The sequence below is a fragment of the Xenopus tropicalis genome, chromosome 5 (assembly GCF_000004195.4).
Source record: "Xenopus tropicalis strain Nigerian chromosome 5, UCB_Xtro_10.0, whole genome shotgun sequence".
Classification (NCBI taxonomy): domain Eukaryota; kingdom Metazoa; phylum Chordata; class Amphibia; order Anura; family Pipidae; genus Xenopus; species Xenopus tropicalis.
In genome coordinates this window covers 62,736,239-62,753,257 of record NC_030681.2, presented here as the reverse complement: position 1 = coordinate 62,753,257, position 17,019 = coordinate 62,736,239, and the positions used below count along the sequence as shown (strand labels likewise).

Genomic DNA, 17,019 nt, shown 5'->3' with positions numbered 1-17,019 from the left:
CTTTAGCACACTCATATACACACACATAACTTTTAGATGTTTACATGTGAAAGCTTTGAAGCTTGGTGCTTTGGAGTAGAAAGATATGGGTGGGTACCCATTATAGATTCGGGGGAATGTGTATTTTCCAAAAACATGACTTTCTGGGGTGAGCGTACTTTCTACTTGCTTTATCCCACATAAAATGATGGAAATGTGTTGATTTTGCAGGAGCTGAAATGACAGAAATGATAGATCATATGGGGTATGTTCACATTGGGGCCCCTACATGCCACATACTTAGGTAAACCTATACATATTAGGTGTCAAACTGTTCAGTGGACTGCTGGAATTCAAGTTTAGGGTGTTTTATCTTGGTACCTAATGCTATGTGGGAGATAAGATGCTGAAAAGTGGAAGCTTTGAGGTGATTTTTGGAAATGTTATCAAAATCGCCAACTTTAGGAAAGCTTTGCGGCTTGGTACTTTGGAGTAGAAAGACCTGGGTACTCCTTTTGAATTTGAAATATGTACATCCCATTGTACATTTTTAACTTTTTGGTAGCTTTTTCCAACATAAAATAATGTAAATGTGTTGATTTTGCAGAAGGTGAAACAACAGAAATGATGCACCATATGGGTTTTTTTTTTTCATTTTAGGGCCCCTACATTCCTTATTTTAAATTGAAAGTGCAAAATGTTCAAAAACTGTCTGGCAGTACAAGTTCCGCCTTGATCGAAACGGCTGGCAGTAAAACGTTTAATACTCCAGATAACACAACTAAACAAACACAGTCCTAATAAAAATGGTACCAGTCAGCCCGGAGCCAAGTTGGCAGGGCACTCTAGGCAACCCAGCCCACCCGCCGATCAACCCCATCCCTACGCAAGCGGGGTGAGAGCGAGACTTGGGGGCAGTGGGAGGATGAGGTTCTGAACTATGGGTAGGCAAAGAGGTACCTACCTGGCCCCTTCACGACCGTTGCGCCCTAGGCATGTACCACTTCTGTCTACCCCTAGTTCTGACTCTGATGCCAGTTGCATTAATAATACCACTAGAATCCATGGTTGGGTAGATACAGTGGCAATTCTAATGGTTATACCTTAGAAGTCACAGAAAAGCATATACAGTGCAGGTAAACCTGTTTCTTTCTTTATTACAGCTAATAATGTAATATAGCAATTGTATGTATGTGTGTATGTATTATACATACTTGTAATATATAGCTCTGCATAATTTTTTTGTTACTCCATTTTGTTTGGCTAACACTAAGGGCAAAATTGACTTTGTATTTCAGGACCAAACAACAGTGCGCACTGTGGCATCATCTACCACCACAAATGAAATTCGTAGACAGTCCAGTAGTTATGATGATCCCTGGAAGATTACTGATGAACAAAGACAGTATTACATTAATCAGTTCAAAAACATTCAGCCAGACCTTAATGGCTTTATTCCAGGTAAGGATTTAAATGAATACAAAATTGTTTTAATTACCGCCATGAGAATGTTTAATTTATTGTCATAAAGGTAATGTAAGATTTTTTGCAAATTATTTTAAAGGGCCTTTATAAATTTCTATTTCATCTTTGTATATACTATTGTAAATATTAAGAGGTGGATGCACACAATTACATGTTTCATAGATTTTGTGAATGTATTACTGACTAGCGGTTGAAAGCATTTAAATCAATTAATTTAACTGTTAAACTCTACTAGTGGCTTTTTGCATTTACATTTCTGTCCAAGAAGATATCATAAAGAATTGTTTAGTAAGCTTTTTTTAACAGTGCTTGTAAATATTATAAGGTGTATCAACCAAAATATTTTGGCTGGCATGCTACAATTGGAATTTTTTTTAGTTACTGTCAATTCTAAGGATAATGGCACGTAGAGCGCTGCTTTGGCTTTTCTCTGCTGATGTACTTCCTGCTTTTGCGGCCACGCTGGCCTGCCACCTCGTCCCCCTCCCCCCTTCCCTGTTGATGCCTTTAAGAGGGGCCTGGATGAGTTCTTGAACAAGCATAGTATCCAATGCTATTGTGATACTAATATCTACAGTTAGTATTAGTAGTTGTATATATAGTTTATGTATGTGAGTGTATAGATTGGTAAGTATAGGTTGTGTGTGCTGGGTTTACTTGGAAGGGTTGAACTTGATGGACTCTGGTCTTTTTTCAACCCTATGTAACTATATATACCTCCATTCACCAGCGCCTTCAATTTTTCCTAAAACAAATAGCAGCTTTCACCCAGTGGCATTTTGTTCCTCTCACGCTCATCTTCAGTGACATTTCACATCTGCAAACAGCACATGTGTGCTGTAAAGTTAATGCAATCAATATTGCAGGCTTACACAGGCAGAAATTACTTTGATAAAAAGTACTGCTTGGATTGTGCCCTGTAACGGTTAAACTGAGCTCAGCACAGAAGGTTAGAAGAAAAACATGTTTCAGAGTGCACAGCCAGAGCAGAGTTTCTATGGAAACCAGCAGTGCCAATGGCTGCTAGACTGGAGGGTGTGTTTGGTAACCTGAGTTGAAAACAACTGAGCATGCTCAGCTAGCCACGAGCCAAAGTTAGTTCCTAAGGGAGGGAACAATTGGGTTATAGAAGGGAAAGGAATCCTAAGTGATTAAGGGGATGCTGCAACCTTACTATTAACCTTTGAACAACAGTGACATTTAAAGCAGTTGTTCACCTTAAACCATCAACAATGCTCTGAGCGTTTCTAAAAATCCATTTTCCATAAAAAAAGGCCACTGTAAAAGTCCAAAAGGATCCACAGGGACTTACTGCAGTAAAATGTAACATAGTTACCTAGTAAGTTAGGTTGAAAAAAGACATACGTCCATCAAGTTCAACCTTAATGCCTACATATAACCTGCCTAACTGCTAGTTGATCCAGAGGAAGGCAAAACACCCCATCTGAAGCCTCTCTAATTTGCCGCAGAGGGGAAAAAATTCCTTCCTGACTCCAAGATGGCAACTGGACCACTCCCTGGATCAACTTATACTAAGAGCTATCTCCGATAACTCTGTATTCCCTCACTTGCTAAAAAATCCATCTAGCCCCTTCTTGAAGCGATATAATGTTTCAGGCAGTACGGTTCAGAGAGGGAATTCCACAACTTCACAGCTCTCAAAGTGAAAATTATTTTCTGAGTCTTTAAATGGAACCTCCTTCCTTCTAAATGGAGTGAATGCCCTTGTGTCATTTGGAAGGACCTACTAGTACAGGGGTGGGCAAACTACGGCCCGCGGGCCACATCCGGCCCCTTGGCCTTTTTAATCCAGCCCGACGACGACGCCAAGTCTCATCACGCGAGACTTGGTGTCATTGGCGTGCCGGAATTAAAGAGACGAAGGGGGCGTAACGCTGGCCTGGCCCTGCCCGCCCTGGCCCGGTCCGGCCCGGGGGTGAGGAAATGTGGCCCGTGAGCCAAAAAGTTTGCCCACCCCTGTACTAGTAGATAATGCATTAGATAGCTTATGATATGGTCCCCTTAAATATTTTTACATAGTTATCACCTCTTAAGCACCTCTTCTCCAGTGTAAACAAACCTAACTTGTTTCTTCTGAGACTTCCCATACCCTTTTCCAGCTTTGTTGCCCTTCTCTGGACCCTCTCTAACTCAATAATATCCCGTTTGAGCACTGGAGACCAAAACTGAACATCATATTCTAGATGGGGCCTTACCAGTGCTCTGTAAAGGGGAAAAATAGCACACCCAGATCTATGCCCCTTTTAATACAACTCAAAACCTTGCTTGCTACACCCAGGTTTATTATCTACAAAGACTCCAAGGTCCTTCTGCATTATGGATTTGCCTAGTGCAGTCCCATTAAGAGTATAGCGTATAAGTTGCTTGCATATTTTTACATCCCTGGTAAACATAGTGTATTGTATCTCTCTGTACAGTGGTTTTGGGTAAAAGCTACTTTTTTTTTTTTTTATTTTTTTTTATTTTTTAGATAATTTTTCATAACCTACATATAAATTGCTGGTTACATATAAAAGTTGTATTGGTAGTTACAGAATGTACATTTTAACCATAACAAGTACACTCCGTTTTTACCCGAAGGTATACTACCTGTTGGGGCACCGCCCCATATGCATATTTTTCTAGTTCCATCAAAGTTATTACTTTTATTAAACATTAGAAATTGCAACTTGATTTTCTGTGGTGTGTAACCTTTTTTTCAGTAATAACGGAAACTATAGATTTCTATAGCATGTGTTTATATAAATGAACAATTAAAATAAAACAGTAAAAAAAAAAAAAAAGAAAAATAACCTGATTAATGGAGATATAGTATCAGGAGCAAACTAGTCGGTTGTTCTACTTAAGGCACTATACCTGTTTATAGCGTAAGAAGGTGGGGGGGGGTAATGAATCGTTAAACCAGTCATTTATCCAGGGTTTCCAAACTGTCTGAAACATTTTGAGTTTATCTGTGGCTATACTTATTAACTTCTCGTTAATAAAAATCCAGTCAACCTTATTTTTAAACATGATAAAGTTTAGTGTTGGGGACTTCCAGGACTTCGCTATTGTCTGTCTAGCCGCTAAAAATATATGGTTTAAGAGTTTTTGTTTATTTTTGGGAACATTGATTATAGGTAGTTCCATTAGGGCTTCGTATGGTTTTTTTTACGTATGTTCAATTGTAGAACAGAAAAGATCAGGTTGTGACTGTTACTCAGTCCCCAGCACTTCTTTGCCCAATGGAGTACCTGCAGTGCCCTATAGTGTTCTGTCCTTGGGAGATTGTAGTTTTCAGACAGGTAAGCCATAGTATATGGACCCCTAACAGATAATACATTTTTTATCCTTGTGAATTTTTTGGCTGTCCACCATGAAAATGCTTTTGTCTGTAACTCTGGAGGGAATTGGGGATTGCCTATAATAGGAGCTACTGGAGTGTAGGATGAGATCAGGGCATTTGAGGCAGCATAGCAATCCCACAGGGATAATGTATGTTTCAGGCAAAGACTTTTGGCTGACAGCCGTGATAGAGCAGGGGACCAAAAGAGGGCTTCCGCTAAGTGCAGGTTTATCATATAGGTAACCAGGTTCCAGGTCAACCCATAATGGTGGGGTTTGTTGAACATGAAATGTAGGTATTTGGGCTAATTGTGAGGCTATGTAATATTTTTTTAAGTTAGGAAGTCCCAGGCCCCCTTTAGTGGTTTTCTGTAAAGTATTGATTTGTTCACTCTTGGTTTCTTAGCCTTCCAGATAAACGATAAAACTTGTGTCTCAAACGCTTTAAGATCTTTTTATGGGGAGCAGTCTAAAAAGGGTAAGGGAGCCTGGGTGGTAGTGTCATTTTCACCGCTATTATCCTCCCTATCCATGAGATATGGTATTTGCTCCATTCCTCTAACATTTTTTGTAGTTTTTTACAGGTATAAGGGTAGTTAGCTTGGTATAACTGATTGTATAAGGCGGTGAACCTTATGCCCAGTATTGTGATATATTTCTTACACCATTGGAATTCAAAGTTTATAGTTACTAGTTTAAGCTGTTCAGAAGGGAGATTTATATTTAATGCTTCGGTTTTCGTAGGGTTTACCACCAGTCCTGAGATTGAATAGGTGAGTGCCCAGATTGGAATCCCTCCCATTTTGTGCAAACCCCATTTGCTTTTGAGTCTACAGATTGGTACTTTCCTACTAAAAGGAGAAGGAAAGGCTAATAAAGTGTTAATCTCAAGCTACAGGCATACCTTCAGTTCTCTCTATAGTGCCCTTAAGTCCCCCCATATTTCACCTGTTCAGATGATCAGTAGCTTCATAAAAAAAACTAAACGCTGAGCTCTGTAAACAAAATTCCCATAATGCCACGGCCCTGCTCCAAGACCAAGACATGGGCAGTTTGTAAGACTATGAGGAAGCTTCCTGCTAAATAGCTCAGATCACACATTCCTAGGGAGGGGGGAAGGGAGTTACATAGTTAGATAGGGTTGAAAAAAGACCATTGTCCATCAAGTTCAACCCATCCAAGTAAACCCAGCACACAACCTATACTAACCAATCTATACACTATACAACCAGTAATACTAACTGTAGATATTAGTATCACAATAGCCTTGGATATTCTGCTTGTTCAAAAACTCATCCAGGCCCCTCTTAAAGGCATTAACAGAGTCTGCCATTACCACATCACTAGGAAGGGCATTCCACAGCCTCACTGCCCTCACTGTGAAAAACCACCTACGCTGCTTCAAATGGAAGCTCTGTTCCTCTAATCTATAGGGGTGACCTCTGGTGCGCTGATTGTTTTTATGGGAAAAAAGAACATCCCCCATCTGCCTATAATCCCCTCTAATGTACTTGTACAGAGTAATCATGTCCCCTCGCAAGCGCCTCTTTTCCAGAGAAAATAACCCCAACCTCGACAGTCTAACCTCATAGCTTAAATCTTCCATCCCCTTTACCAGTTTAGTTGCACGTCTCTGCACTCTCTCCACTCTCTCCAGCTCATTAATATCCTTCTTAAGGACTGGAGCCCAAAACTGCACTGCATACTCAAGGTGAGGCCTTACCAGGGACCTATAAAGAGGCAAAATTATGTTTTCATCCCTTGAGTCAATGCCCTTTTTTATACAAGACAGCACTTAATTTGCTGTAGTAGCCACAGAATGACACTGCCTGGAATTAGACAACTTGTTATCAACAAAAACCCCTAGATCCTTCTCCATTAAGGATACCCCCAACACACTACCATTCAGTAGATAGTTCGCGTTTATATTATTTCTACCAAAGTGCATAACTTTGCACTTGTCAACATTGAACCTCATTTTCCAGTTTGCTGCCCAGTTTTCTAATTTTGTCAAATCGCTCTGCAAAGCGGCAGCATCCTGCATGGAACTTATAGTTTTGCACAATTTAGTGTCATCAGCAAAAATAGAAATGGTACTCTCTATGCCCACCTCCAGGTCATTAATAAACAAGTTAAAAAGCAAAGTACCAAGGACTGACCCCTGCGGTACTCCACTAACCACACTGGTCCAATTAGAAAATGTTCCATTTACCACCACTCTTTGTAATCTATCCTTCAGCCAGTTCTCTATCCAATTACAAATATTATGTTCTAGCCCAATATTCCTCAATTTGATCATTAACCTTCTGTGAGGTACTGTATCAAACGCTTTAGCAAAATCTAAGTAGATGACATCAACTGCCTTTCCAGCATCAAGGTTCCTGCTCACCTCCTCATAAAAGGCAACTAAATTAGTCTGGCAAGATCTGTTACGCATAAAACCATGCTGGCACAAACTAATAGTATTGTGAACTGCAATGTATTCAACTATCCTATCCCTTATTACCCCTTCCAGAAGTTTTCCTACTACTGATGTCAGACTAACAGGCCTATAGTTTTCAGGCTGAGAACGAGATCCCTTTTTAAATAACGGCACCACATTAGCAATTCGCCAGTCTCTCGGCACATGCCAAACCTCAACGAATCCTGAAAAATTATGTGAAGAGGCTTGGCAATCACAGCGCTCAGCTCATTTAATACCCTGGGATGAATCCCATCCGGTCCTGGACCTTTGTTTACCTTTACATGTTCAAGTCTCTTTTGAATTTCCTCCTGAGTAACCCATGCGTCAGTAGCTAAATTACTAGAACTGGGTATATTAAAAGGGAAGCCTTCATTAGGTGGCTCCTCAGATGTATAGACAGATGAAAAATAAGAATTCTTAGCATACTTGTGGGAGGGGGGGAGCAGGAGAGGGGAGAAAGCTGCCAAACTCTGGCACAGGACTTAAGGTGACGAGGAAGGAGACAAGTAATCCTGTGTTTCTTTTGATAGAGAACTCATTGCAGCGTTTCTGTGCTTATGGCTGTATTTACATAGACCTTTCTGATGAAGCTTACTTAGTTTTTACATTTCCTTCTCCTTTAACTGGAAACAGATAGAAGGTATGCACCCACTAACCACTGCAAATTGAATAAAGTGTTAAAGCAAATTTTTAAAGAGATACTAACACCAGAAATGAAACTTTTTTCACATCCATTATAACATTTGTCTAACATACTTTTTAGTTTTTTTGCCTTCAAAGTATTTGTTTAATGCTTTTACATTCCCTATCTGATGTGCCATGTCCCTCTTTGAGGGGCTGCCATATTTGTGCAGCAGGAGTCCGTTAGCATTAGAAGCTATAACTGACAGGCTGAGAAGGGACAGTCAGATTGTCAAAACAGTCAGGTTTAGGAAATTCAAGTAACAATTATTTACAGAAGCAGCCCTATTGGTGAAAAATGATCAGCATGACCTATAGGTAACTTTTAATGTACATTAATATTATGAAGAGTAGTTTTTAAGTGTCAGTATCACTTTAAAAATATATTTTACTATACCACTGTAACTATTTAGGCCTTAGTTCAAGTGAAACTGCAAATTTTGCATGTGGATATGTATGTAACAACATATTGTACTACTATTGTACTACTATTGTACTACTATTGTAGCTTTTCTGTTACCCTTTAGGCAAGTGGGTATTCATATGTTTTTCTAAATATCAGTCTTTTCATGCGTTTTCTGATTAAATTATTATTATGACTTACAAATGTCTTTTCAAAAAAAGAATAAATATGGTCTTTTTAAACAAAAATGATGTGGAACAATAGACACTGGCTTTTCACATTTTTGAAAGGTTTTGGAAAGCCATTGGTCCTCTTATACAAAAGTTTGTTGCTTTTATGTATCCGTAACCAGATTTTACTCAACATATGTTGTAAAATCCGCATTTAATAATAGTGTGCACTATAAAAACTTAATTTGCAAATGGAAATGTTTTCATTACCAACATGTCCTATATCCTCTAGGATCTTCTGCAAAAGAATTTTTTACTAAATCCAAGCTTCCAATTCCAGAATTGTCACACATATGGTAAGTTTCACAAAACTATTTTATTTGCATTTATACATATGAATAAATGCTGGATTATTTATTATTGCCTTGCTTGGTACCATCAGTTAAATAAACCCTATATGGTGGCAAAAATTGTTTAGACCATCTACAATAGACAGCAATACCTAGGAAAGTATAACATTGTTTATACCCTTAGTGCTTTGCTTCTTCAAGCTCATACACAAGCAGGGCCTACTGTAAAAATAAAACTGCCAATGAGCATATTAACCCCAGAAATGACAATAAGAAGTGGACAAGAATATTAACAACAAAGTAGTTCTCTGCAAAGTAGTTCTCTGCACACTCCAGTCCTTATAGATTAAATTTTTGCCTAACTATATCAGAAATATTTTTTATTTCGCACAACCTATTTAACCAGTTTTATTTTACACTGAGCTGTTCCTTTAACAAATTACTTCTGGTACCTTGGGTAAGTATCTAGGTACGCAGTTGTATATTGTCTTTGGGTTGTTTTAGAATTCTATTCATCAATCTGCTGTAAAGAGGCTGGATCTCCTAAAACAAAAACATGTATTGGAAAACACCATCTTCAGTAATAAAAGCAACTTTCTTTGGCACTTACAGTTAGTGATACTTGCCAGTATGCTGTTGTCAGGTCCTAGAATAGTTAAATGCTTAATGTGTTAAGTTACTTTTATAGTAAAATACTACCCTTTTAACAAACTTTTAAGGGTTTTGCATTAAGTAGAACATGTGTAACTTGGTGTCCTTAAAGGGATTCTGTCATGCTTTTTAGTATGCCCTTTTTATTTCTAAATTACATAGAGCCCTGCTTTGGAAGTAAAGCCCCTTGGTTTGTGCTGCTATCTGGTTACTGACAGAATGAGGTTTAAAATTCTGGAGCCTGTTGGTGATTGCTCCTCGTGTACTTTCTGGCGATCTTAATATAATCTAAGTTGAGCCCCACATGTGCACTCCCTTCGCTAGGGCTCTTGCACATGCTTCCGGGTCCTAACATACTGGTGATTGCTCCCCAGTTATATTCCAGGTTAAATCCTGATAGTGTGAACTGTGCCATTTCAACTGCGCGGTCACAGACAGTACAGACGCGTTAAATGACGTCACATGCCTTCCAGTTATTGGTGCTTCGGATTCCCTTCTTCCGCCAGATACATGCCTTACTTTAAGCACCTATATCCAAACTGTCACCTCTCCTTCTGATGCATATTTACAAGCATTATAACAAGTTATAACATGCTCCCCCAATTCACCACGCTCCTTAGGAGGGCCCTCCTACTTCTACCCGTGATAAGGCATCACAGCAATACTGCTACAGCAGACTGCACCAGGGCCGTTACCACACTCTGCCCATCAAGGTAAAATTTTATGATGACTGCTAGAAATGATGAGCTCTTATCTTAAATGAGGAGATTGATCTCCCAGACAAACCAAAGAAAATAAAGGCTAAAGAACAAAAAACGCACTACTAAACATAGAGATCTCTCTCCATCTCCTACACTTCAGGAGATGGAACCTACTGATCCTAATAAACATATCACCACGTCTGCAAATGGTACATGCCTCCCAAGACTCACAGTCACTCTAGCTATCCTCAGATACAATTCCCACAGTGGCATCAGTATCAGCACATAATCCAATATCAATATCTCTTGATATGACTCAGCTCATGTCATGGATTCAATCCACAATCAGTGCATCTGTTCAACAGGCAGTCTCTGCTCATTCATTATCTGAAGCTAGCAAAAGGAAACACAAGCATTCACCTTCCCCTAGGTTTCAGCAGGATTCTACAAAATAAGTGATATAACTTCAGATGACGACTTCTCAGAACGTCAGTCCACTAATTCTGCTAGAGAAGATAAAAAATATCCTTAAGGATATATTCTCACAATTTGAAATCAATGAAAAGCAAATTACCATGTCCAAGGCCAAAAAAGTGTTGAGTAACATCTCAGAGAAACCAAGGACATTCCCTGTGTGTAGATCACCTGCCAAGCATATTGAGACAGAATGGCAGCAACTTAGAAACTTAGATATCTATTCTTTCTAAAAAAAAAATTCATGACTTACCCTATACCAGATGAATACAAACACTGGGACAAAGTTCCCAAGGTAGATCCACCTATTGTCAGATAGGCCCACAATACTACCTTGCCCACAGAGGATGCAGGTTTTCTTAAGGACCCAATAGACAAAAAGTTTCTGCCTTCAAGCGGACTTTCAAAATTCAACAGCCATCCTGAGAGTGGCATCTTCCACAGTAGCAAAAAACAGCCAAATACTGGTGTCATGAGTTACTAAAAAATTAAATCTGCTCTATCTTTCTTAGGTGAAGCAACTTTGGAGAAATTCATAGTAACAAGTTAGGTTGAAAAAAGACATACACCCATCAAGTTCAACCATAATGCCTTTATATAACCTGCCTAACTGCTAGTTGATCCAGAGGAAGGCAAAAAAAAACCATCTGAAGCCTCTCTAATTTGCCTCAGAGGAGGAAAAAAATCCTTCCTGACTCCAAGATGGCAATCGGACCAGTCCCTTGATCAACTTGTACTAAGAGCTATCTCCCATAACCCTGTATTCCCTCACTTGCTAGAAAGCCATCCAACCCCTTCTTGAAGCCATCTAATGGATCAGCCAGTACGGTTCAGGGAGGGAATTACACAACTTCACAGCTCTCACAGTGAAAAATGCTTTCTGAATATTTAAACGGAACCGCCTATCTTCTAAACAGAGTGGGTGCCCTCATGTCTGTTGGAAGGGCATCCTGGTAAATAAAGCATTAGAGAGGTTATTATATGATCCCCTTATATATTTATACATCTAGGCTGTCTCCGCACTCCTAAAATTCAAAATGGCAAAAATGCATGTAAGAAAAAAGTGAATTAACAAACCTACAGGCATCGAGAGAAAATACCTGCACTCAGTTGAAAACACATTTGGTCACAGTGTTTGTACAAACATGCATAAGCCAACGCGCCCCGTCAAGGCAGTGCCCATCGCATCAGTCCTAAACTAGTTTAAAAGCAATGTTAATGCTAATTAACCCTCTTAAATGCTGAGCTATTGGGCAGTCCTTAAAGGGGTGGGAATAATGGGAGAGCTAACATTGAAGGAGTAACCACCTCCATATACTACGGTGAGGAACATAAGTATATGAACACCCTGTGATTTTGCAAGTTCTCCCACTTAGAAATCATGGAGGGGTCTGAAATTCACATTGTAGGTGCATTCCCACTGTGAGAGGCAGCATTTAAAAAAAAAAATCAGGAAATCACATTATATGATTTTTAAAGAATTTATTTCTATTGCACTGCTGCACATAAGTATTTGAACACCTGGCAATCAGCAAGAATTCTGGCTCTCAAAGACCTGTTACGCTGCCTTTAAATAGTCCACCTCTACTCCACTCATTAATCTAAATTAGTAGACTCCAGCTACTACCAGGGGCAAGACCAAAGAGCTGTCAAAAGACACCAGAGACAAAATTGTGGACCTTCACAAGGCTGGAAAGTGCTACGGGGCAGTTGCCAAGCAGCTTGGTAAAAATAGATCAACAGTTGGAGCAATTGTTAGAAAATGGAAGAGGCTAAAGACAACTGTCAGTCTCCATAGGACTGGGGCTCCATGCAAGATCTTACCTCGTGGGGTATCTCTGATGATAAAAAAGGTGAGGAATCAGCCCAGAACTTCAAGGGAGGAGCTGGTCAATGACATGAAGAGAGCTGAGACCACAGTTTCAAAGGTCACTGTCGGTAAACACTACGCCGTCAAGGTTTCAAATCATGCATTGCACCTGTCCAGGCCTGTCTGAAGTTTGCCAGTGACCATCTGGATGATCCAGAGGAGGCATGGGAGAAAGTCATGTGGTCAGATGAGACCAAAGTAGAACTTTTTGGTCAAAACTTAACTCGCTGTGTTTGGAGGAAAAATAAGGATGAGTTGCATCCTAAGAATACCATCCCTACTGTAAAGCATGGGGGTTGCTTTGGGGTGCTTTTCTGCGAAGGGGACAGGACGACTGCACTGTATTAAGGAGAGGATGAATGGGGCCATGTATTGTGAGATTTTGAGCAACAACCTCCTTCCCTCAGTCAGAGCATTGAAGATGGGTCATGGCTGGGTCTTCCAACGTGACAATGACCCGAAGCACACAGCCAGGATAAGCAAGGAGTGGCTCCATAAGAGGCGTATCAATCTTCTGGTGTGGCCTAGCCAGTCTCCAGACTTAAATCCAATAGAAAATCTTTGGAGGGAGCCGAAACTCCGTGTTGCTCAGCGACTGCCCCAAAACCTGACAGATCTAGAGGAGATCTGTGTGGAGGAGTGGGCCAAAATCCCTGTTGCAGTGTGTGCAGACCTGGTCAAGAACTACAGGAAACATTTGACCTCTGTAATTGCAAACAAAGGCTTCTGTACCAAATATTAACACTGATTTTCTCAGGTGTTCAAATACTTATGTGCAGCAGTGCAATACAAATAAATTGTTTAACCCTTTTACTACCCTTTTACGTTGTTTGGCAGATAAAGGTGCTCTCTGCAGAAGTGCCACATGCCGCATTTTTAGCGATGACAGCCCCCTGGATAACGAGCCAGGGGGCTGTCATGTTGGCCCTGCGCTTGGTCTTCACTTCCTCCTTCCCCCCAAGTGCTGCCCACGGATGAAGACTGCAGCAGAAGGGCCAGGACTGCGATCCCTGCTTCAGGACAGGTAAGGTGGGTTTTTTTGCACTTACACACACTCACACACACTTACATACATTTACACACACTTACAGCACACAATTTAGCAGTTTTTTTTTATTTTGCACACATATACACTAATATACACACTGTCACACAACTTTTACACATGTACACATATGTATACACAAACACTTTTTTTTTTCTTTTTACCACTTTGTTTTTAGTTTTTTTCCCCCTAAAAACTGTATATTTTGACAGCGTGACTATTGGATCAGATATTCTGACCACTGATTACGCTGTCGTGTGACTTATTTTGTCGTTTCACTAATTTGCACAATTTTTGTGGTTTTATTGCATTTTTATCCCTATATTAGTATTCCTGATCTGATTTTAGCATAGCTTTGCCATGTGTAACTTTGGTGTAGAAAAATAACTTTACCTATTTTGAATTCATCAGAATATGTACTTTCCAAAAATATATGGTTTTCTTTGGGTCTCTGTATAGTTAGGGGGTGTTACGGCACATAATACACTGTCAGGGGGCTCAGTGCAAACGCTGAGTTTGCAGGCGAGAAATCCATATGCCCTATTTTTATTTTGGGGTCAGTATATACCACAGACTTTGCTATATCTATGCATATTGGGCATCAAACACTGTTCCGTAGACCTTAGGCGTTTCTATTTGGGGTGATTTGCCTTTGTACGCAAGAAATTGTGTGAGATAAATGCAGCAAATTGCTAAATTTTTAGGCGAAATTCTGAAATGTCATAAAAACCAGTAACTTTAGGAAAGCTTTGCAGATTGGTACTTTGGTGTAGAAAGGATTTTTTACCGATGCTGGATTTGTCAGAATGTGTACTTTCCAAAACTATATGGTTTTCTGGGTTTTTAGTATAGTTAGGGGTAGAGCTGGGAGGTATGACCAAAAATTTATATCACGGTATTTTTCGAAATTATATCGGTGTCACGGTATTTGACGGTATTTTTTTTTTTTCCATGCATGATTAGGTGTTAACCCCATTTCCTAATAAATTAGAGAATAATTACTGCAGTATTGAAAATCAGAGTCAGGCAAGCGAAGGATCGGCAACAGAAAGTTGTAAGGTAAATCAGGCAGTCTTAGTTTCCCAGGCAAGGCCGCAGACAACACAGCACAGGAGGAGGCGTTTGATAGCTTTAAATACCCCCCACGCATGCGCAGAACTGGCGCCGTCAGTGCGTCACGGACGTGCACGCTTTGACATGTACGTGCGCTTTGACGCAAGGAGGCGCGCAAAACCGGTCCGCCTGGGTGAGTACCCTGACACCCCGGTATTGCGGTATCTGAAAAATTAATATAGTTTAAAAAAAAAAACACCGGTATTCGGTATTAACCCTTTTACTGCCAGCTGTTTTGGTCAAAGCGGAACTTGTATTGCCAGACAGTTTTTGAACATTTTGCACTTTAGGGGCCTTTCCTCGGGGGGACTTTTAGTTTACCCAGGAAAACAATATATCGTTTTTTTCAGAACAACCTAAGCTTTCAAAATATGGTAGAATTTTTGTGTAATTCCAATTCTGTAACAAGATATAGGCTTCTAAATGTCTAAAAATGCAAAAAAAAATCCCACATACTAGAAACAAAAATTATTTTATGCACGAATATACAACTGATTTGGAAAGTCCCATGTCTCCTGAACGTGCCAATACCAAATATATATAGTTTTATGGAGATTTCTCACTTGTATAGGTCAAAAACTCCCAGCAGTACACTACCAAATTTCCAAAGCGCTGCATACTTTAGATTTCAAGGCCAAAAATTCCACTAACAGAAGGTTTATCCCAGAAAATTGTACATTTTTGGAAAGAACAGATTCTGGGGAATACAGAATAGGCACAACTGTCTGTCTACTCCAAACTATCAAGTCGCAATGCTTTCCTAAAGTTATTGGTTTTTATCAAAATTTGTGATTTTTTTAAAAAAAATTGCTTCAAATCATCCAGTCTATAGTATCTTATCTCCTACAGGTCATAAAGTAACCAAATAAAACACCCTAAATATGAATGCCAGGGTTCCACTGAACAGTTTTATGCCCAATATGTATAGGTTTCCCTAAGTATGCAGCATGTAGGGGCCCCAATGTGAACATACCCCATATGTACTGTCATTTCTGTCATTTCAGCTCCTGCAAAATCAACACATTTACATCATTATATGTGGGATAAAGCTAGTAAAAAGTACGCTCACCCCAGAAAGTCATATATTTTTGGAAAGTACACATTCCCCCGAATCTAAAATGGGTACCCATGTCTTTCTACTCCAAAGTACCAAGCCGCACAGCTTTTCTAAAGTTAGCAATTTTGATGACATTGCTAAAAATCCCCTCAAAGCTTCCACTTTGCAGCATCTTATCTCCCACATAGCATTAGGTACCAAGATAAAACACCCTGAATTTGAACACCAGGGGTCCACTAAATAGTTTGATGCCCAATATGTATAGGTTTACCTAAGTATGTGGCATGTAGGGGCCCCAATGTAAACATACCCCCATATGTACTGTCATTTCAGCTCCTGCAAAATCAACACATTTACATCATTATATGTGGGATAAAGCTAGTAAAAAGTACGCTCACCCCAGAAAGTCATATATTTTTGGAAAGTACACATTCCCCCGAATCTAAAATGGGTACCCATGTCTTTCTACTCCAAAGTACCAAGCCGCACAGCTTTTCTAAAGTTAGCAATTTTGATGACATTGCTAAAAATCCCCTCAAAGCTTCCACTTTGCAGCATCTTATCTCCCACATAGCATTAGGTACCAAGATAAAACACCCTGAATTTGAACACCAGGGGTCCACTAAATAGTTTGATGCCCAATATGTATAGGTTTACCTAAGTATGTGGCATGTAGGGGCCCCAATGGGAACATACCCCCATATGATCTATCATTTCAGCTATTTCAGCAATTTCTTGCGTACAAAGGCAAGTCACCCCAAATAGGAACACCAGAGGTCTACTGAACAGTTTGATGCCCAATATGCATAGATATACCAAAGTCTGCGGTATGTAATGAACCCAAAACAAGGATTTCTCGCCTGCCAACTCAGCTTTTGCCAAAACAGTTTTTAGGTAAAAGAAACTAAAAACAAAGTGGTAAAATGAAAAAAAAAAAAACCAAAGTGTTTGTGTATACATGTGTAAAAGTTGTGTGATAGTGTGTAAGTGTGTATATGAGTGTAAATAAGTGTATAAAAGTGTGAAAAATGAAAAAGAAAAAAAAAAACTGCTAAAATGTGTGCTGTAAGTGTGTATAAATGTATGTAAGTGTGTAAATGAAAAAAATAAAAAGACTCCTTACCTGTCCTGAAGACCCGATCGCCTCCTCCTCAGTGGGCCGGCCGGCCGGCCGGCAGGGGGAAGTAGAAAGCAGGAAGCAGCAGACGCGATGCGATTGCATCTGCTGCTT

The 17,019-nt window shown here is 39.7% G+C and overlaps 1 protein-coding gene across 1 annotated transcript in view; it reads left to right on the top strand.

Annotated features, from left to right (window-relative positions):
• Positions 1–17,019, top strand: part of reps1 (RALBP1 associated Eps domain containing 1) — a 253,687-nt gene that overhangs the window by 67,212 nt on the left and 169,456 nt on the right. Inside the window, 2 exon segments of the mRNA NM_001045730.1 lie at positions 1,278–1,440; positions 8,820–8,883. Of these exon segments, the coding sequence (NP_001039195.1) occupies positions 1,278–1,440; positions 8,820–8,883 (227 nt within the window).